General features: G+C 39.3%; 1 protein-coding gene across 16 annotated transcripts in view; it reads left to right on the top strand.

Moving 5' to 3' along the window:
* TGFBR3 (transforming growth factor beta receptor 3) overlaps positions 1-22,680 on the top strand; it is a 205,532-nt gene that overhangs the window by 111,263 nt on the left and 71,589 nt on the right. For all 16 annotated transcript variants that reach the window (XR_003434347.1, XR_003434346.1, XM_027114314.1 and 13 more), the window contains one exon: positions 18,331-18,468. Coding sequence is in view for 14 of the 16 variants with exons in the window: in XM_027114314.1 (XP_026970115.1) it covers positions 18,331-18,468 (138 nt within the window). In the remaining 2 variants the exon portion in view is untranslated. The remainder of the gene's footprint in view (positions 1-18,330; positions 18,469-22,680) is intronic.

Below are 22,680 nucleotides of genomic sequence, written 5' to 3'. Positions count from 1 at the left end.
ACTGAAAGTCAATGATTTTATTATACACAAATTTCATTTTGTGTTTTATCCTCTTCTTTCAGATTTTTTATCAGTGCTGCTTACAGTAACCAAGTCTTGTTGGTTCAAAAAGTGGCAGGAAGAAGTAAAGAGTGGGGGGAAAATGAGAGAACTTCATAACTTCACACCTTGGATTCAGAGCTGGCCACAGTCTTTGAATGAGTCAGTTATAGTGACTAAGGCTTGATCTCAGCCTAATGATTTATGGTTAACCAAGAGCAACCGTTGTCCTCATTAAGAGAGATTATCCCATCAAAATAGTGTTTTTAGAACCTGACAATGTAATAATGTTTGTGTTGACGCCTTTATTTTTAAATCATATTTTGTTTTATTGGAAAGAGAGAAAGTAGAAAAATCTGCCAGTCTTCCTGAAATTCAGAATAAATCATGCAGCTCTCTTATTCAAAAGTATATCTAAAAGAAATTAGCAAAACCAAATAAATTAACTTGTTTTATAATCTTGTCAACGCTACCTATTTTAAAAGACCCTGTAAATCTTGATCTACCTTTAGGATTAGCCTTGAGAATTTTATGATTTATTTTGCTTCTGCCAAGCATAAAAGACTATAGGGCATACATTGACCCAGAGTTAAAGTGAAAAAAAAAAAAGAAAAGAAAAGAACGAAATTCTCTAAAAATGCTCACATTGGTCTGAAAAGTTTGATAAATTCATTTTGGAATATTTTCAGTTCTTAAAAGAAGAAAAATCTTCTATTTTAATCTCTTGCGTTCACTTTGGCAGGTTCAACTAAACTTTTGTCAATCTTTCCTTTTAATTGAGTACACAAATCATTTAGTGTGACCTGGCATTTATGAGTTGATGACTCAGTCACATCAACCCATTCTTTTTCATCAGCTACGTCTATTCCTAGGGATCTGCCTTGAAGACTGTTACTGACTCCACCAGTTGCTCAAAGAACGGTAGGCTTTGGTATAGCCCCTTCATTTATGGGGAAACTGAATCCCAAAGTAGGATTCCAAAAGTTCTTAGGCAGAACTTTGTTTCTTTAAATGAGTGATATGTCCAGAATCTTACACTAGGAAGAAGACAAGTTTGGGAAGCACCAGTGTTTGTGGTTTATAATGAAAGTTCCTTTTCTCTGTTTCTCAGGCAAGGGTAATTAACTTCCCCCCAAGGGCAGACAGTAAATCGTTTTCTGTAAATCAGACAATCTCATCTTCATTCCAAAATTGCTTACCAACCGTTTACTTGCTTTCTCTTGTGAAAAGAATACTGTATGAGAGATTATGACCCAAATTTGTTTCAGGTGTGTACTGGAAATATTGGAAACTTATTGTTAGGTCTTGCCAGGATTTAGGAGGGCATCTCAGGAAGACATTCCTAGGGTGGAGAATGGAGACTTGTTTTCACTTTAGGGGTAGTGATGTAGAGGGAGCAAATGAGCTGGTTCATTTCTTAGACAGTAGAGAACTAAGGGTGGGATTTAAAGATTTTTCCATAGAATGTTATAATCAGGACTGAATTACCAGGCCCGTGAGTTATTCCTTGTAAAAATGCTCAAGGCTAGTAACTCATAGTAGTTGCCTGGTTTATTCATTTTCTGTGGTTAAAATATATCCCAAACTCAACAAGTGTTTATTGAGGGCCTATGAGCTGGGGACAAAGCCAGGGAACAAACTCCTCAGGTCTGGGAGACTTGGGGTTGAGGATTAAGATTTAATTTTCTCCCCTTGCAAGATACTCCTTGGTAATTCCTTAATAATGATACCGTATAAGACTTGGAATGGGATCCTATACAAAATGGGATTTAAAAAAATTTCTATTACTGACATATATTCTGTTGGGCAAAAAAGTGAAGTGATTGAAGGGGATTTAATAAATTAATGTACTAATGTGATTATCTAAGTCATACTTGATATGCCAGAAGTTGACGTACCCATTATTTATCAGGAGGCAAGCCATGGTCACATCTCAGTGAATTATATTACATGCTATTCTTTCAATTGCCTTCACTGATTAGTTAAGCTTGGGTTTCACGGCCCATTGAGATCTGGCCCCAGTCTACCTTTCCAACTTTATTTCTCTATATTCTTTTGTATATTTCCTCAGCTCTATCTGAATTAAATGTTCCCCAGACCTACCCAAGCTGCCTGCCTTCCCTGTCTTGACATTTCTCTCGAGGCTCTCCCTGCCCTCCTTCCTGCCCTCTCCCCTTAGTTCTGCCTGTTCTGCCCTGTTCACTCTCAGGGCCTAGCAACAGTGCCCCCTTTCTGCTCCCCTGGACACATTTACATCTGAGCATCTTGCTCAAACCCCAGAACTTGTGCAAGTGGACCTCCTCTTCACGATAGATTCAGGAAGCAGCACTATACGTGGGCTGCATCTAGAGAAGAGGAATGTGATGTGTGTGTACACATCACATTGTTCTAAACAAATTTCTAAATGTTCTATTCAGGGTAATTCGAGTTACAGATTTCTCCCTACCAATAATTTTTTTTTTTATTAATGGATTGTGTACTACCAATATAATTGAGGTTCTGAGAATTTCTTCCATAAATTATTGCTAATGGGAATAATGGTATATTTTCCTTACCTAACTTTCGAGGATGCTGTAAGGCTACACAGGTGTATCACTTTGAGTTCCTTAAAATAAAAATGTTCTGTATATTAAAGCTATCATAAACATAGTTAATAATTAACTTTAGTCATGTTAATAAAAATTGAAGGCTTTTATAAATCCATGAAGAAATACTCTGTAGTTGCTGCTTCTATGTGGTACAGATATAATATAGTATATTCTTATTCTTATATAGTTTCTTATTTGCTATTTAAATTATAGCATAGATTGATGGTAGTAGATCAGAGACCCTAGAACAGGTCATTTTCTCCCTTAGTGTTAAATAAGGTTTAGATAATTTTTCCTTAAATTTATAGGAATTAGTCCAGGTAAGGTCAGTATGGAATAAAGTCTGTTTAAGATTTTATCAGAAAAATCACCTTCTCTCTTTCTCTCTCTCTCTCTCTTTTTTTTTTTTAAATCCAGGGTTGGGATCAACAGCTGTTCTAGCATGGGCAGGGTAACTTGATATAATGGCATACATTTTTACCCTGGTCTGCTCTTAGAGCACATTTGAAATGGTTGTTTTGGAAAATGTGCTATGAATTTATCTCTAGACCTTCGCACCAGAGCAGTTAGTTCAGCCTAGCAAAACCTTGGCACTTGATGTACATCTTTCATAACAGAACTCTGATGCTGTGACTTGATGCCTTGAAATCAGCACAACAAAATGGTACTTGAAGAGCAGTGTTTACTTTGATCATTTTTCAACTTCTGTGCCCCAGCCTTTCACGGAGTACAAATTGCTTTACCAGAGTTACGGGGCTGAAGCCCACGGACTGTTTTTGTAGTCTGGTTGCTGTGGTGATTCTTAGTCTTCCATGAAACTCCGTCTCCAGGGAAACAGAAACCTTTGCAGCTGTCTCAACCTTTTTGGTATTGTATCCGGTGGAGGTCTTCACCAAGCTCCGTAGCAAGCCTGAGAGTGGTTGATTTGTGTCAGCGTAAACAAATATGTGGAAACAGGACATCTCATTCAGTACATGCTGTATTTCAAAACAAATAGCTCCCCTATCCTTCTCCCAAATCATATGGGGACTTTGAAGTATCTCCAAGTCCGGCTGAAGCCAGAGTTTAGTGAGCCATCGAGATGTTGTTGGTCACGATAATGATAGGAGTAAGAGCTTTGGAAGAATGACTGATGAAGTTTATAGAGTTGCCAGGTGGGGAAGAAAGTGGTGGCAAAGGAGAAGCTTAATGGGGCTTGTGTGTGCCCAGACAGGAGAAGCTGGTTTAGGAAGAGAGGCGGGCTGAGTCTAAGGATGCCAGCAGTTTGATGTTTAGGGAACAGTGAGAAAAAATGTTTTGACTTTAAACTTCAGTGGAGAACAATAAAGACAAAACCTTCCTTCCATAGGAACCAAGGGAATGGAGAAAAATTGCCATGGTTTTAGAGGGTAGAAGTAATAATAGTGAACACTTAAAGAGCACTTACTGGGATTTCCCTGGTGGCGGAGTGGTTAAGAATCCTCCTGCCAATGCAGGGGACACGGGTTCGAGCCCTGGTCCAGGAAGATCCCACATCCTGCGGAGCAACTAAGCCCGTGTGCCCCAACTACTGAGCCTGCATTCTGCAGCCCACAAGCCACAACTACTGAGCCCGCGAGCCTAGAGCCCGTGCTCCGCAGCAAGAGAAGCCACCACAGTGAGAAGCCTGTGCACCACAACTAGAGAAAGCCCGCAGCAATAATGACCCAACGCAGCCAGAAATAAATAAATAATAATTTTTTTAAAAAAAAGAAAGAGTACTTACTATAAGTGCCAGTCACTGTTCTAAGTGTTTTACGCATATGGCATGTTTAATCCTTTGACATTTGATGGAATAAGCACAAGTATTATCCCCATGTTACAGTGGATGAAACTGATGCCCATAGAGTCTTAACATGCTCAAGGTCCTAAGGCTGGTAAATGGAGAGCTGAGAATCCAACTGACTCTGACCAGTAGGTCAAAGCTCTTAACCAGTAGGTCAAAGTGTCTGTAATTTAGGAAGGAAGGCAGAATGACCCAAAGTATTGGATTACAGGAGATACTGGCCAACTTGGAAGAAAATGTAGATCTTGGAAGAAATTAAATTATGCTCTAAAATGTGTTTATTGATTCATTCGTTCATTCATTCATCATTAAATATTATGTAGTGCCTTCTAAGTGCCAGGTATTAGACTAGGCTCTCAGATGGTAAGAAGACAAGTCCCACTCTCTCCCCTCAGATAATGTGCACGTTAACTTAATACAAGGCAGCAGGTGCTAGATGCTATAAGAAGGTCAACTGGACATAGGTCAGGAGCATCCACTGGGAAGAGCTTCCTTCTGCCTTCTAGGGCACTGATGACTCGAAGCCTTCTTAAAGAGTGTGGTATTTTTCTGGGAGGTGAACAAAATTGATCCCAGGTGAAAATATGAAACTGTAATTAAATTCAGTATGTTAGTACATACCTCTACCTCTTTCTAAACAGAATTGAGGAGTCTCATTTGATGAGTTTACATATAGTTGCATATAGTGTGCTCTTGAGGATTTCCAAACCACAGAAGAGCAGGATGTCCAATTTGTAAACAGCACTGGCAGGAGTGGGTTCCAGGGTAACAATGGAGAGCACTTTACAGGAAGGGAAGGTTTTGAGAAGGCCTGGGAGATCCATCTTTATAGGAAGAAGTTCCCATGATGCCTCAGGTGATGACTGTGCAAAGTTCCTGAGATATGTTGAAGGCCTGTCTGAAACTAATGCATGATTTTTAACTATGGGGCAAGCATGTTACTAGTGCTTTACAAGTATTAACTTATTTATTCCTCGTAATAACTCTAAAAAGTAGGTACTATTCTGTTTTTTTAGGTGAAGAAATAGCAGCACAGAGAGGTCAAGCAATTTGCCCAAGGTCATACAGCTAAGGAATTAATGGAGCTGGAATTGAACACAGGGAGTTTGGTGCAAGTGTCAATGCTCTCAATCATTATGCTTTGCTGATTAGTCATATTTCACTTTATGGGTCTCATTTTAAGCCATAAAGGTAGTCTGTTAGATGCAAAGGCATTCTTAAGTTTAGTTTGAGGCTAATGTCAGACACCCCCTCCCCATGAAACATCTGGTCATCCAGTGTTCTAAAAGGGACGATAACCTACTTTGCACATCATGCTTTATTTCTCAGGGCTGACTGGGAACCTTCCATAGTAAGTGGATAATTAATAGAAAAAAGAAACAAAAATCGCAGAGTTTAGCTACTTGTTAACTCTGGTTGAAAAGTTTGTTTGCTTAAGAATGTGGAATCTGATGGTGACTTTATCAGGTTTCTCTATTTTAAAAACAGTTATTTTAGAATATTATCCCTCGAAAATGGGTCTGAAAAATTTAACTTTTCATCATCTTTCTTTCAGAGAATAATAACATTTCCTTCACACGTTAGAGTTCACAAAGAATTATATTTGTCATAATGTAAATTATTTAACCTTCTCAACTATCCTACGTGATTGCTCTTAATCTCTTTTAAGGTTAGAGGAGATTTAATTTAATATCTTATGAAGAATAATGGCTTGTTCAAAGCTAGTTCTAATTTTAGAATCTGGGCTTAAAAGCAAGAGGCAACAAGCTCCCACAGACTCAGATATACCAAGACATGGACAGATGTGACCTGAACCTACCAGGAAAGTATTCTGAACTCTTTATGAGATACTAAAGAACTGTCATCACTTCCCTAATAGGTTTGCTTTATCCTAGTATCATTTTCTTTTGAAATAATTACTGTTGAGAAGTACTCTCAAGTATTTTACTGTATTGCTTACTAAATATATGGACTTTAAAAAACAAATTTAGCAAACTTCTATAGAGAGTAAATGAAATAGGAAGTGGGTGAAGTGATTCTGAAAGTCTTAAGAAAAGTATTCAGTAATGAAGTCATGGAATCCCTAGATTCTAGGATCAGAAGGGGTCTTTGTGGTCGTCCAGTTCAGTTTATTTATTTATTTTATTTATTCCTTGTTTGTGAATTTTGTTTCTAAAATATCTCTGGCAAGTGCTCATCCAGCCAATCCAAGTCATTCAGAAAATTGAGAAGGATTGGAAGAAACAAGAAAATTGATGACGTTGATAGATTTTGCCTGTTTCTTTCAGAGAAGTTTAGGTCTGATTTGTCCTGCTTGGGAGCCCCGCCCAGCCAAGCTTCTATTGCCTCTCCCGATCCTTGACATCTTCTCTCCCCACACACCCTGGACATACCTCAGTCTTGGTGGTGTATTCTCACCATCTCTTCACGTGTCTGTCTTCCTCTGGACTGTGGTGAGCACATTGGGGAAAGATAGGTTGCATCTTACTCATGTTTCTGTTGCCGGTAATTGACATGGTGCCTGGCGCATCATAGGACTTAATTTATGTTGTTTGAATAAATGAAAAACATGCACAGGAGACATAGTTACTGTCCTAAGCTAGCTTAGTGTGTGCCTTGGCTTTGATCACCTTAGATCTGAAAGCCTGAGGATTGATGTGACCCTTCAGACTTCTAAGATACTCTGAGTTCCTTGTACTGTCACATGAAGCTCTTTCTCGATAAGATTTGAAACTCAAGACTTGGTCAGGTTCATCCTGTAGGAAAGTTCAAATCACATTTTTTTGGTGTGTGGTAAAAAACACATAATATTTACCATTTTAGCCATTTTAAAGCGTACAGTTCAGTGACATTTGTAGACTCACAATGTAGTGCAAACATCACCACTGTTTTGTTCCAGGACATTTTCGTCCCTCCAAAAACAAACTCCATACCAAATAGCGGTCAGTCCCAGCCCTGGAAACTACTCTCTGTCTCCGTGGATTTGCCTGCTCTGGACATTTCATATACATGTAAAATCATACAACATGTGGCGTTTTGTGTCTGGCTTTTTTCACTTCACATAACGTTTTCAAGGTTCATCTATGTTGTAGTATGTGTCGGTGCTGTACTCTTTTTATTGTCGAATAATATTCCATTGTATGGATATACCACATTTTGCTTATTTCAGATCATATATATATATATATTTTTTTTTTTTTTTTTTTTTTTTTGCGGTACATGGGCCTCTCACTGCCGTGGCCTCTCCTGTTGCGGAGTACAGGCTCCGGACACACAGGCTCAGCGGTCATGGCTCACGGGCCCAGCCGCTCCGCGGCACGTGGGATCCTCCCAGACCGGGGCACGAACCCATGTCCCCTGCATCGGCAGGCGGACTCTCAACCACTGCACCACCAGGGAAGCCCATTCAGATCATGTTTTTATAGAGAGATTTGTCATTGTGAGTCAGATTTCTTACTTCTGGCCAAATATCATGAATGGCAGAGAATCTTCATTATTATCTACAAGATCCTGGTAATTTTGGAATATTTAAATTTATAATCTAAGCCTGAATGTTTTGTAATGCAACACCCCCACCCCTTCTGCTTTTCCCATTTTGGCTCAATTTACTTCTTATTAATGGTATTTTCAAAGGACGAGTCAAAGACAGAATGGGAGACTATAGTAGTTTTGCTGCAATTGAGAAGTAGAAGACTAGTGGCTGTTGACTTAATAGGCATTTGCGTCTTCCCTGAATTATGAAATAGAGCTTAAGCTATCTGATTTTGATATCTTTTAGGACCTTCCAGACTTTGGTCAGGATTAGAACGTTTCTTTAGAGATGTATTATGGAAGAGTAGCTTGTACTTTTCTCTATTTGCATGGGAAACTAAGGCTTTGTAGTACTTTCAAACTCTGTTTAAATACAAGAGCTCCAGCTGTGCCTTCCATGTTTAACATACTGAGTAAAATTCAGAGATTATGAGCTTTTTTATAAGTCATTTTACATATAAAAAATGAGACTGTATAAAAAGTTGACAATTAATATTTACAAATATTAAGGCAGAACCTCGTATTTCCTAATGTCAAATAGGGAAAGCAGTTTTAATTATTCACTTAGAAATGAACTGATATTGTTCCCCTTTCTGTTGCTCTGCACATTCACTAATTCCCAGCATTATGACTTGATTCACCAGGATTTAAATTTGCTGACTATGTGTATGGTGTTGACAGAATTACAGTATCTTCATTATTGGGAAACGAACGACTGTGTATAAGTTATATGACTTGAAAATCAAATGGTTTGTGTTTGAATTTGATTGATTGATTGCCTGCGTTGGGTCTTCGTTTGCTGCGCGCAGGCTTTCTCTAGTTGTGGCGAGCGGGGGCTACTCTTCGTTGTGGTGTGCAAGCTTCTCATTGCAGTGGCTTCTCTTGTTGCAGAGCACGGGCTCTAGGCGTGCGGGCTTCAGTAGTTGTGTACGTGGGCTCAGTAGTTGTGGCTTGTGGGCTCTAGAGCACAGGCTCAGGAGTTGTGGTGCACAGTCTTAGTTGCTCCACGGCATGTGAGATCTTCCCGGACCAGGGCTCGAACACGTGTCCCCTGCATTGGCAGGCGGATTCTTAACCACTGTACCACCAGGAAAGTCCTGGTTTGTGTTAGAATTTGCACTTGTTTCATTCTGAGGTGAAATCTATTCCTCATCCCTGCTATGACACTCAATTCTGATTTACTTGTACATAGATGTCAAGAGGTTCCTTCTTGATCTAAATAAGGAATGTTGTTCAGACTTCTTACAACTTAGTCTTTTGCTTCTTTCTTTTTTTTACGTTTTATTTTCCTTTTTCCTTCAGGTTATTAATTAAGTGCTGAAAGGTTTTTAAGGGTATAATGTAACTATAATGAATTTGTCACCAGGTGTCCACCTCTTTACTGTAGCTTTGTCCCTTTCCAGTTAGAACAAATGTATTGAACTACTTTTAATGCTGCCTGAAGAAAATAGGAAATTTAAACCCTTCAGTACTGGCTCTGGGAAGATATGATCCCATCTTAGACACTTATCACTTACAGCATGCCAAGTTCTGTAGGCATATTTTGGCAACTTTCCCTCTGCTTTCTGTGATCATAGCTCTTACCCTGAAAACTCATTTCAGGGCTTAGGGAGAACTGATTCTGAGGAGGAAAACAGGCAACAGTACTGAACTCTAATGTAAACACTGCAAACTGCATTTGCTCTGTTGTGCATTAGGCTGTTCTGACACAGTTCATTGCCTGAATTAAAAGCATTTAAAATTCTGTGCCTCTAAGAGATAATAGAACATTTGATCAAAGAAAATAATGCTTTTTCAGGAAAAATGTTCCCAAAACACAGACAGATAACATGTTCTCCCACCTTTGACCTCTGGATTATTTGTTCTCCCTTTCTCCAGATAGGCCATGTAATGTTGAAACTATAGTTCCTCTAAAAACATTTCCACTTAAAATTATAACCTGGCTGGATGAGACCAGAATACTCTTAGGGGACTGGTACTGTGAATTTCAGGAGTTGTTTTGGTTAGAGCTTTCAAAGGAAATCAGACTTCACATTATTCCCAATTCTACTGTAATAAGAATTTAGTTTCCTTAGAGAGTGACTTGGTCTAATCCACACATCAACTGGGAGGTCCTGGAGCTCAAGGAATGATTGACTCACACCTCTGCTAATTCCGTGGCATGAAGAAATCCAGAGGAGGGTATATTTCTGCAGATTGCCAGAGCCTTAGCATTCTTGTGGCCCTCTCCACTTCCTGGGTTTATAACTCTATATGTTACATGGCTGCGATACACTTGATTCACTTGGATTTGAAATGCAACCAACACTATCTTGAATTCCATAGTGCCTTCGTTCACGAGAACAGTAAGCATTATTAGAGTTTTTGTAGAGGAGATAGAGGGGAACTCACATCAAAGCAATTCAGACAACTTTAGCTGCACTGTAGACATCACTATTCATAAAAATACTTGTTGACCCATCCCTGTGGAGTTTCACTGACCTCTCGGCTTGTGCTGACCTCCTGTTTTCTTGCTTACAACTCAGTCCCCTTCCTTTCTTCTTTGTCTTTCCCTCTTTTCCAGAAGCAAAATAGTTCCTGGCTCTTACTTCTGTAGAGCAGCTCCCCATCAACCCCTATGCCCTATGGCCAACACCCAAGATTAAGAGTGGGATGGGAAGGTAGGGAGAAAGGAAGAGTCAGACATTTCATTCTGTTCTTAGGAATAGAATATGAATATTCTTATGAATGAGAGACGTTCATTCTATTCTTAGCATTGCCACTTTCTAGCCATATACCTTTGGATAAATTATTTATCTCTAAGCACCAATTTCTTCATCTTTAAAATGGGAATAACTAGATAATTATGCAAAGCGTCTCTTGGTGAGAGTAGTGAGTCTTAATCCAGTAGATGGACCCAGGGGTCTGCTTATTGTCTTTCTTTGGGAGGTGATGGCTGTCACTACTGTTGGCACCACTATTCCTACTAACAACAACAATTCCAAGTGTAGTGTTTTTGAACATCCATATCTCAGTAATTACTCCTCTCTAGGTTTCTCTTTTGTTCTAGAAAGCTAACACTGTGTGCCCATTCAGAATTCCTTACCAGGTAAAGGTTAATGTACTAGCCCAGGGGAATCCAAATGCCATCTTTTGACGCTTAGAGCATCAAATTAAATTTAATCACTACCTGAACACTGGTGTATTTGCTAACTGTAAGATGGTGCATAGGCAGCAATCTTTATTGAGATCCGTAACTACAACTGGCAGATGGAAATGATTAATCCAATATTCAGATCATATGGGAATTGGGTTCTTGCTATACCTACCTTTTAAATTAGCTTCTACTGGTCACCCCATGATTCTCTTTATTACACAGTTCTGTTTACCACAGTACTGACAAGCAGGCCATCCTGACATCCTATTATTATAGACGTAATACATGTCAAAGGACTGGCTCACTAAACAGGTAGCAAAAACAATTTCAAGCCCATTGTAAAAAGTAGACATTGAGAGGAAATAAATTGACACGGTACATATTATATGGAACTTCTGTTAGTGTTCGAAACAATAATAAAGTGTTTGGAATCGATCTGTTTATTAAGTGTGACAAAGGAATATGAAAAAATAAAAGCAAACTTTTTTTTTCCACATTGGTCAGTTTGCCAATATTGAGTTCCTTCAATTTGTCTAGAAGTTCAGTTTCTAATACACTTCATTGCCTGAATGAAAATCATTTAAAATTCTGTGCCTGTAAAAGATAGTAGAATATTTGGTCAAAATTTTATCTTTGTTATTTACCCCTGAGAAGGTAAACATGCTCCAAAGTTTTCTTCACGTTTCACGTATTTGTATTTGCATAACTGTAAAAGATAATAAATAAAAACATTCTGTTTTCTTTGTTTGCCGAGTGTGATTCCCCTAAATGGCATAGGTGGTGCCCTGCCCTGGCCTATACACACAACAGAGGATGATAATCAGGGCAGTTATTCTCACAAAGCCTGGGCGTGGCCTCGAATTCTGTCCGACACACGTTCCAGGCAGCCCCTACCATTTGTTTTGGAAGCACGAGCTGGAATCTGTTTGCTTTCCTTAACTGTGTTTTAAAGTTCAAGTAGAACTGGATAGTGAAGTTAATGTTCTCTTTACTAGATGCATCCCCCCATCACTTTATGGCCAGGAAAGTGCAACCATATGACTCTGTAACAATTACTTGAGTCACATTTCATGAATAACTGTTATTGGTGCTTCCTTTTATTCATCTTTCAGAAAACTTGTTGCCTGCTTACTCGATGTCTAGCCCTGTGCTAGGCCCAAGGATGCAGAAATGAGTGTGACTTAGTTTCTGCCCTTGAAGAATGCCCTGAGGATTTCACAATGTAAGGTGGGGAGTCAACGGCAAACATCTGACCAGATCGTTGCCGTGCCGTGTGAAGGTAGAAACAGGAGTGTGGTCTGTGGGAGCGGCGCTGGACCCAAGTCTGCCTGCAGGACAGGGAAGATTTCCCTGGAGGCTGCATTTTGAGCTGGACACACATGTCAGTCCTGCGGCTGGCGGGAGGGTGCTGCAGGCTACCGTCCTGAAGGGCCGTGGTGGGTTACTGACACACACAGTCCCGTTTTCAGACGGCAGATGCTTAATGCTCCAGGACGATGGGAAAGTGCTTGTCGGTGTTCCCAGACTTGCCATTAGCAGCACCTGTACCTCAGAACATACCCACACCTGGGGTCTCCCCTTTCTCAGCCTCCCTTCCCCATAGTGACTGAGCAGTGGGCTACTCTGGGAAGGCAGGGCCAGGGTCCCTGGAATCCCCTTGCAACTCTCCCAGGACTCCTTTAGAGGGTCATGACCTGTAGTTTCAGAAATACTCTTCTGTTTATATGAGCTCTTGTCCCTCAACCCCCAACCCAAATTTAGTTCCGAGTATTTTTCCAGGACATTCAAAATACAGAGCAGAGAGGGCAGACTTATTTCTGCATTATATTTCAGTCTTTCATTTTAGGGCTTTTTCCCCCTATTTTATGGTTTTATTAGATTATTTTCAGAGGTTCCCAGGGAATCCTGAATCCTGTCCTTGTTGAGGGGAGGAGGAATTAGTTTTGGAATTGACCGGCTTTGTTGCTCTCATCATGTTAAGTGTTTCAAGAAAAAACCATTGGGCAGGAACTTGATATCATTTGTCGTAGCAGTGAAGTCTTTGACCTTAATGCTGCTGAGACCAGGGTGAATGGTCAGCTGACTTCCCGGGTAGCGTAGAGACACTTAGGGGGGCTGAGATTCCTTGAATTTGATGCTAACTGATGTTCTAGAAATTCAGAGAAATGTAAAAATAAAATCATAAGGAAATTTTTTAAAGTTCCGAATCCACCCCTCTAAGAATATTTTAAGGGAATCTTTTTATACCAATTCCCAGATGGCAAAAGACAAGCAGTGGTAAATAAAATGTCAGCTGTAGGGGTTCCTCAGACTGGAATATACTTTAAAACACTGCAAAGCAACTAACTACTCTTCCCCACTCCCAGCAATTGGTTGTGTATTTCAGATGCATCTGGGCCAGATTTGAGTTCCTAAGAGTCCTTTTGCCTACATGTAAGTGAAATTTGGGTTCTGCTGTGGTTACCCTAGTGTCCTGAAGTAGGTTCATGTCTCACTGTTCGGCTGTGTAAATTATGCTATGGGACCCAGATTTAGGATGTTTTCAGTTACTGCGAACACTGTTGCTAAATGGATGTCTGCTTACCTCTGAAGAGGGCATAGATATGACTACACACACACCAGGGTGGGAGTTTATGGGTCTTGTTTATAGACACAGTGCTGGAGTGCTTCTCTTATCTGTCTTCATGTAAACTGATTATTGGATCATCCATCTCAGAGCAATATTTGGTCTGGTTTTAGAGAACAGGAGTCCCTCTGGTAGTGTTTTGGATGACTTCACCGTTTCATGGGTCCATAGGGGCTCTTACAAGAATCAGAAATGTTGAGCTGGAACTTCACTGACACGTTAGCAAAATTAGACAACTGTTAGACTCTCGTATCAGTTGTTCCACTTGCTTTTCTTTTGCTTGTTTTAACAAACCCCAGGAGTAGGGGATCTAACTAATAAGAAAATTTTGAAGTCACTGTGGTAGAAATATCTTGCATCTCTACCACGAATCCTGGGAAATTCAAAACAATTTTCATATGGCATCTTTCCATCAAGAAAGTAGGGTGGGTTTTTTTTTCTTTTCTTTTCTGTAAGAAAGTACATAATTCATTTAGATAAAGTGATTTACCGAGTTTGCTACAATGTATAGTTTTTGCTTATCAAAGATAATCTTTGGAGAGCTGCGAGTCTTCACCCAAACAAGGGTCCAGAGAAAACTCTCCCTGCTGTTTTCTGGTGATAACGTGGACAGGGACATGCTTCCTAAATGGGAGATAGGAAGGTTGTCTTTCCACTCAGAGGCTTTATGCACCTGAGAGTTGGCCTTGACTTTCGTTACAACTGTGTTCAGATTCCCCAGAAGAGTACTCAAAAAAGATTTACTTTGGATTTCTTTGTAAAATAGGAGAACTACATTAATTGCATCTAGTAGTTTATTGAAGTGCACAGATAGCCTCAGAAGACCTAATATAAATAGATGTCATGGAACAGATTAGACCAATTAGCTTTTCTTTATTTGGGGGAGGGGTCAGCAGTGCATGAGGAACAGTGTCTACATCTGGGATGTGACAGATCACATTTACTTGTATTTTCTCACGACATTAGGAAGACTGAACATTCAGCACTGTTTGAGACAAACGTGATTAAAGCTGGAATTCTTGGACAGGACTTTATGGACCACTATATGGTCAAAGTATGGTTTCAAGAAGTCACTGGAACCCCAGAAACTGCATGTGAAAATTTTTTAGTTCTGAGTTGTCATCTATTATGTTCTTTCCCTGAGGGGATGATATCTTAAGACTAGAGTTGTAATTTCTAGTTTAATTACAGGGAGTAGTTTTGTTCCTGATTCTGTCATTAGAATTTTCCTACTCATCTATAATGGATTCTTTAACCTGGGTTAATGGTTACTTAACCTGGGGTTTATGGGCCCTGCAATGGATGTATTTCCCTGACGTGGTCAGACAGTTTTATGTGCATATGGGGTTTTTTGGTGTGTTTGGGGTGTGGCGTTCATAACTTGCCTTAAGTTCTCAAGTGCTCTATGACTCCCAAAGGTTAAGAAAGAAGCCATCAGCTATGTGGGTTCAGTTTTGTTCATGGACTAAGTGATGACCCTTATTTTTATGTGTAAATTTGACATAGGGTTGAGAGTCAACTCTTTAAACTATTGTTTGGATTTCCAAGTTGGAAATTACTGAATACTATTTATATCACTTCTCCATGGGCTATTTCTTTGCTACAGTCTGTCTCACCTCTGGTCTTCAGACCATGATGACTGGACAGTTTACCCAGGGGAAAAAAACTTTAGCAGAACGCTCTTACCTTTGTAACTATAGTCTATCCTGATCTGTAATTGGTTCTAAAGAGGATTTTCTTTATTTTTTACTTCTTTTTTTTCTTCTTCTTCTCTTCTTTCCCCCCCGCCCCCCTTCTTCTTTTTTTCAGCCTGAGAGAAATTAGGCACCTTAGCCAGGAATTCTTTAAGAGCTGTTACGGGTATGTTCTCCCCACATTTCCGAGAGCTTTTCTACCTTCGTTCTTTTGTTGGTTGTTTTTGGTTGTCCTCTAGTTTCCCTTCAGTAAGATTTATTCAAGTGGAGGAAGGTTGCTGAGGGATTAGGTGAGCAGGTGCTTGGAGGACTCTCTGTTCCTGCCAAATGATCTTTTTAAAAAAGTATTGAGTATTTTTCTTTTAATTTCCCAATCGTCGTGTCAATTCTTCTTTGCCAAATGGTTTTTGGGGCTTTGCCTGGGCCCCATGTGCCAGAGTCGGGGATTCATCTTGGCCAGACACTGCCACATATTGAAGAGGGAACCGATTCCAGGAAAGCTCAGAGAGCCATGGCTCCTAGAAATCTTTCCTTGATGGTATGAGCCAGGCCTCAACACTTTTGACCATCTGGAAAATTTTGGACTTGAGCACCAATATGTGTCTCATACATATTTTTCTTTTCATTTCCTAAGGTTTTTTTTAAAAAATTCTTGTTCATTTGAGATATATATTTATTACTATTTTATCTGTGAGCTCCAAGAAGAATCATATGCCTGAGGGCTGCAAAGAAAATCATCCAAAAAAGAGTTGATGTGCCCTCTGTGGGTATACATTGCTCTTCTTGTGCTCAATAAACTGTTTTGGAATGAATAAATCTGGAAACTTTTCACATACTATAAGTGACAGAGTGTTTCTTTGCAATTTTCAAGTACTCTTGTACCAGTAATGATTTCATCTCTCCTTTCTTCACTCTCCGTAGTGTGTGCTTTCTATAGTGTGCCTCTCTCTGTCTAGTTAATGCTGCAGTATGAATCTCTGCCCCTGCTCTGTTTCTACAGCCTCTCCTGTTTATAGTGGCGATCAGTCTGATTATTTCTAGATGTGGACAGCATCTCCAAAATGCTGTGAGGTAGATTCTGTACAATAAAAGAACATGTTAATTTGCTGTAGCTGACATCAAATTGACATCAGTGTTCATTAGTACTCTGCTTTTAGTGCTATGCTTATGCCAGTATTAAAATGATCCTATGCTTATGCCAATATTAAAATGACTCCTAGCTCACGACAGTTGGAGTCTCGCTCATGTGTTTTTTCACTTTTTGGTAAATTAGCTAACTAAATTCCTTTGAGCCTATTAATCAAATTTTAAAAAAGCTTTTTAGGTAACATAAATTTATGAATTTGTTGTGATAAATCCATCATTAAAAAATTGTCTACTCTATATCAAGCAGAGTATTAAACGTAAGACATATCTTTGCCTACTGAGTATTTGCAGTGTATTTTGAAAATTAAGACACATACACTCAGTAGCAAATGAATGAGATGCTATTATATACCACAGTGCTAATTATTCATAGAATAAAGTACTTTTGTGGCCTTGAAAAGTAGAAACAAACATCCAGTTGGCATTTACTGAGTGCCTATCGTGCGCTAAGGCATGGATCTAGAAAGTTAAGTTTAGTGCCTTATTATCAGTGACTTGAGAGTACACTGTAGTAAGTGACACTGGTGTCATAAGCAGTCTCTACAATGAAAGGCAGAGATACATTGAGATCAGAGTGAGCCAGCAGCCACTGGGAAGATATCAAGTAAAGTATTCCAGCTTTGAGTGCTCTACCCCTGATGATTGTATAGATTCAGATCATAGATCTAGACCATTTAATCCTCATAAGGATTGTGGCTGAGATGTACGATTATTCCCAGTGTAACACTCAGTCTGTGTCTTTTTAGCTAAAGTCCTTTTTTGTTCTTTCCCTCTCTTATCACTCTGTGGTGCTCTTTGGTGAGTTCAGTTTGTTTAAATACGTGATTCTTGGGTCTTGCCTCAGCCCTCTGTACAGAAAGCCAGTGTGAGACATACTTATATGAAAGCATCTGTTCAGTATTTCTTTATTCATCCTATTGCTTTTCTGTGTTTGTGTTGACTGATCTTGGGTGATGTGCTCTGGGAGGGTGTTGCTGAACCCACTGTTTCCAGATATCCTCACAGGTGCTTTTGGATGATGCTAATGATGACAGTGTAACCTACAGTAGTCCTTGATCTGCTATCAAAACTGGCCACAGTTTTCCTATGCAGACTCCTGGTTTTCTTCCCTGTTTTTTTCTTTTTTTGGATTGGGACTGTGTACAATCAGTTTTTATTCTGTGTGTTCTCTATGCTTCATTTCTTTGGAAAATCCCTTCGAGCTAATAGCTGGGATGATGAAAGCACTGGCAGCTCCCCTTGGCAGCCCCTTTCTCTTAGCTTTCGGCACTTTTCTTTGGCAGAACTCACTTAACTTTATAGAGGGAGGTTGGAGTTTACCTGGAAGAGAACAAAGTCATTTCTTTGGTGATCCAGAGGGATGACATGCCCCCAGGTGATTGATTCCGTACTCCAATTTTGAACTTGGTCATTTGACTTGAAGGATAAGGTAGTCCCGAGGGAAGGTAACCTTTATTTTGCCTTTGCCAACTTTGAAAAAAAGAAGTGTTCTGTTTATTTGTATTCTGCCATTACTAGGAGCTGATTCATGTTTTGGTTGGAATTAATGTGGGTTGAACCACACGATATAGCTATGTTTTGTAGTTAAAAAGTGATCAAATATTGGCAGTATCATCTAGTTCAACCTAATATATCGAATCCACAGAATCTGAACTAGCTTATAGCTTGTTTCTGTTAATGGTGAGCTGTGAAAAAGAATTCCAGATTCTGTGCTAAGTGATTTTAATGGAAAGCCAGTGCTAAGACTTCTCTTTGTTTCTTCCTAGGTCACTCTGCACCTGAATCCCATCTCCTCAGTCTACATTCACCACAAGCCTGTCGTGTTCCTGCTCAACTCCCCACAGCCCCTGGTTTGGCATCTGAAGACAGAGAGACTTGCAATTGGCATCTCCAGACTTTTCTTGGTAAGTGTTTGAAACCCTCCCAAAGTGATCCTTAGCATAAGGATATAATGACCCTAAAATTTTGCAAGGCTTTTTCAAAGGCTTATTTCATCGAAATAATACCAGAGTCCACAGTGTATTAAATTTGGATTTTGCTGTTAGTGATATTTGGATGGCATCGATAAGCATTCACAGAAAACAGATACCATTCACATGCCCTCTTCTGCGGATGGAGAGTCCGGTCTCTCTTGCACGATAGAGCAGGATCTGCCGTCCTTCTTTGTGTGGACTGAGCTTTGGTCTCAGCTCTGAGACCGCCTCCCCACGCTCCCCATAGTACCAGGAGCAATGTAAATATCGTAAGTAGCCATTAGGTGTGTGGTCTCTGACCGCAAAATAAATATGCACAAACCCATTTTATTTGTGTATAACACAGGCCTAATTTCTGATATGAGGATCTGTTTGTTGAGAAAGTAACACAGTGAGCTCCAAAATGAAAACATTTGTATTTTATAAAAAAGCTGGAACCCAGCTCTTGTGGAAGGATCCAAATATTACCTACTATTTGTAAATCATGTCCTTTTGAGTTTGCCAGAACATTCAAGTTTGCTAGTTGTGGAGGAATTGATGGGTTGTTTGGATAGAATATTTGGGGTATGATATCATGTCTGATGATGAGCAACACTGCACTTCACAGTGATAACTCACATTGTCTATTGCTAGAGCTATGTGCTGATGTCCTAAACTACAGAGCCTTGGACTCTTAAACCTCTCTTGCCTACAAGCAATCAAAACAAGAAGAGGCCTCAGTTAATAGTCTTCGTCTTGCACAATGAATACATTTTGCCTAATTAATGATTCTTAATTCAGTTCTGTAGTTTCTTGTCACTTGTATTTGAAGAGTACTTTTAACTCAAAGGTCCCCATTGAATAAGGTAAGAATCCATAGTCAATACAGTTTAAAAGTAGATAAATAAATGAGTAAAAAGGAGAGAAGGGAAAGCTCCTCTTTATAGAAGAATACCAATTGATTGATATAGAAGGAATGATGGAGTTAGAAAATCATCAGTTGGTAACCATCACAGTAAAAGTTGATTAGGCAAGAGTCATCAACAGATACTAGATCTAGTGGTGGTGGAGGGAGTTTGAGGAACAGTATATGTACATGGTCTTAAATTAGTTATTATTCTAGCCCAAAATGCATATAATCTGAGTCTAATCATAAGGAAACACTGGAGAAAACTAAATTGGGTGACATTCAATAAAATAACTTGGCCCGTACTCTGCAAAAATGTTAGTCATGAAAGACAAAGAAAGACTGGGGAGCCATTCCAGATTGAAGGAGGCTAAAAAGACACATGTGATCCCTGGGTAGGGAGTGGCACCCTTGCTATAAAGGACATCAGAGGGACAATAGGAGAAATTGGAATTGAGCCTATAGATTAAAGTATTGTATCAATGTTATATTTCATAGATTTAATAATTGTACTTTTCTTATATAAGAGAATATCCTTCTTAGGAAACATAATACACTTAAGCATTAAGGGTTAAAGGGCCAAAGAATTCAGAAAAAAATTAATGTGTAGACAGAATAATAAAGCAAATATGGCAAGGTGTTGAAAACTGGGGAATCTAGTTAAAGAGTGTCCATGAGTCTTTGTACTATATTTGCAACTTTGTAAATGTGAATTATTTTCAAAATAAAACTTTTTTAAACTCAAAAGTACATTTACAAGATAAGAGTTACTAATAACTTACATTATAGCCTTTTCTGAGAATTGAAACTCTCATTACTTCTAAATTTAAAAGTCCAAAAGTCAGAATTAGTTGTTATTACTATTATCAGCACATTTATTTAGCACTTAGTACATTCCAGGTATTGCATAAGTGCTCTAATACTTTATCTTATTTAATTCTCATAATAACCCTGTGACGATTTACTCCATTTTACAGATGCATTCACAGATGAGGAACTAAGATTTAGAGAGGTTAAGTAGTGACCCAAATCACTTGGCTAATTACTGGCAGAGTTGAGACTCAAACCCATATAGGACTTAACTCTACAAGCTCTTATGCTAAACTGGCTCCCTTCATACTTATAAGCATTGTCAATTTCCTGTAATTAAAGGCATTTGTGATAGTAAGACTAAGGGCCGTGATTATAAAGTCATATGCTCATTTAGCCCTTATCGTGCAGAGCTGCACCGTCCAATACTGTAGGTACTAGCTATGTGTAGCTATTTAAATTTAAATTAACTAAAATCAGAGGACTTCCCTGGTGGTCCAGTGGGTAAGACTCCACACGCCCAATACAGGGGGCCCGGGTTACATTCCTGGTCGGGGTACTAGATCCCACATGCATGCCACAACTAAGAGTCCCCATGCCGCAACTAAAGATCCTGCATGCTGCCACTAAACATGCTGCAACGAAGATCCCGTGTGCCACAACTAAGACCCAGCACAGCCTAAATAAATAAATATTTAAAAATTTTTTTAATTAACTAAAATCAGAAATACAATTCCTTAAGCACACTAGCCATTTCAGGAGCTCGATAGCTATGAGAGGCTAGTGGCTACCACATTGGGCAGGTTATAGAGAGGTTATGAGCAAAGGCTTTGCCTACCCTGGTTTGAATCCAGGCAGAACCTGGGAAAAGTATTTAATTTCTCTAAGCCTGACTTTCCTCAGTTGTAATATGGGAATGATAATAGTCCCTACATCATGAGGTTGTTTTCTTCATTAAGTGAGATTACATGTAAAACGTTTAGGATGGGACCTGGCACTGATAATTTCATAAACATTACCTACCATTTTTGTTGCTATTTATTATTAGTCATAGTAAAGAACACTTGGGAAGGACGTTGAATTTACATTTCTAATTATGAAATGTCTAGCTTGGCCGGCCCCAGATTGAAAGGAGTTCCCATTTCTCTGGGCTGTAGGTCCAGATGAAAAGTGTGGACCACATTTATCATAGTTGTACTGATCACTTTCTAGATTCTTTCTTCAAACTGCCTCTCTGTGACTTTTAAGGGAAAGTATCTTACTCCTAGTTATTATTTATTTGCTTTAATTTTGTTTAATATCTGTAAGAACTGCTTCTTGGCCATCAGCTTAAGATGCACTAACAATGAACCACAGGAGACGGTTTTAGTAAATAATTGAACATCAACCCTATTTGGAGTTTATCCCATGTAAGGAGATTGTAGATCAAGTGATAAATCTCAAATTACCAACACAAGGGAGGCAGCACTGGGAGAAGTCGAGGATTTAAATTGTGGGACACATGAACTCTGCCTTGCTGTCCAGCAGGCCTTCTTTAGGGAACATGGTTTTCTCTATCTGCACATTTCCTCATGGCCTGGAAGAGATAGTGGAGCATCTGTTGTTCATTCAGGTTCTCAGATAGTTAGACGACGAGTGATACAAGTTCTCTCACAAGCTGGGCAGCTCTCCCTAACAGAGACTGTGCTGAAAGAAAGAAGGCAAGGCAAGCTCTTCCCTTGCTCTCTGTAACCTGAAATGAATGACTTGACAGCCATTGCAGCAGAGGGATCTGGATAGAAAATCAGTGGTGTGTTTCATTTATCCATTTATTGTAGTTAAGAGTTGAAGGTTAGGGATAAGATAACTAAATTATTTTACATAAAGTGTTTCATCCAAACACTTCGGAAGGCCCATGGAATCTTTGGAAACTGAGGCTTAGCCATTTCTATCAGTGTCTTTTCCAAAGTTACCTGGAGAGCTTAAGGGAGCTGAGGAGAGAGGGTGGGTCCCTTGACTCTCAGTCGAAGATGTGTATGTCCTTGCTCCCTCCTTTATATATTGCTGAAGGATTTGCATTACTGTCGTAAAGCTGTCTTTACTTTCTGTGTAGAGTTACAATACTTTAACAGTTATTTAAAAAATTAAAAAAAAATTTTCGGCTGTGCCGGCAACTTGTGGGATCTTAGTTCCCCAACCAGGGATTGAACCCACACCCTCAGCAGTGAAAGCATGGAGTCTTAACCACTGGACCACCAGGGAATTCCCAACAGTTATTATAATTATTTTTAAGTACGGTTGTGAGAAAAGTTCAAGTAATGGCATCTACTCATCTATCATGGTGAACCTTTTAAGTTGTCATGTCTGCATTATTATAACTGCCCAATTTAAAAAAGGAAACCTTTCATAATTAGTTAGCAGGACCTTGTGTTACTCAAAATGTCTCAGCCACCCACGAGGGTGACTGA

Source organism: Aethalodelphis obliquidens, unplaced genomic scaffold (genome assembly GCF_003676395.1).
Source record: "Aethalodelphis obliquidens isolate GAN/ISIS:26980383/991018 unplaced genomic scaffold, ASM367639v1 scaffold13, whole genome shotgun sequence".
Classification (NCBI taxonomy): domain Eukaryota; kingdom Metazoa; phylum Chordata; class Mammalia; order Artiodactyla; family Delphinidae; genus Aethalodelphis; species Aethalodelphis obliquidens.
This window is presented reverse-complemented; position numbering and strand designations above follow the sequence as displayed.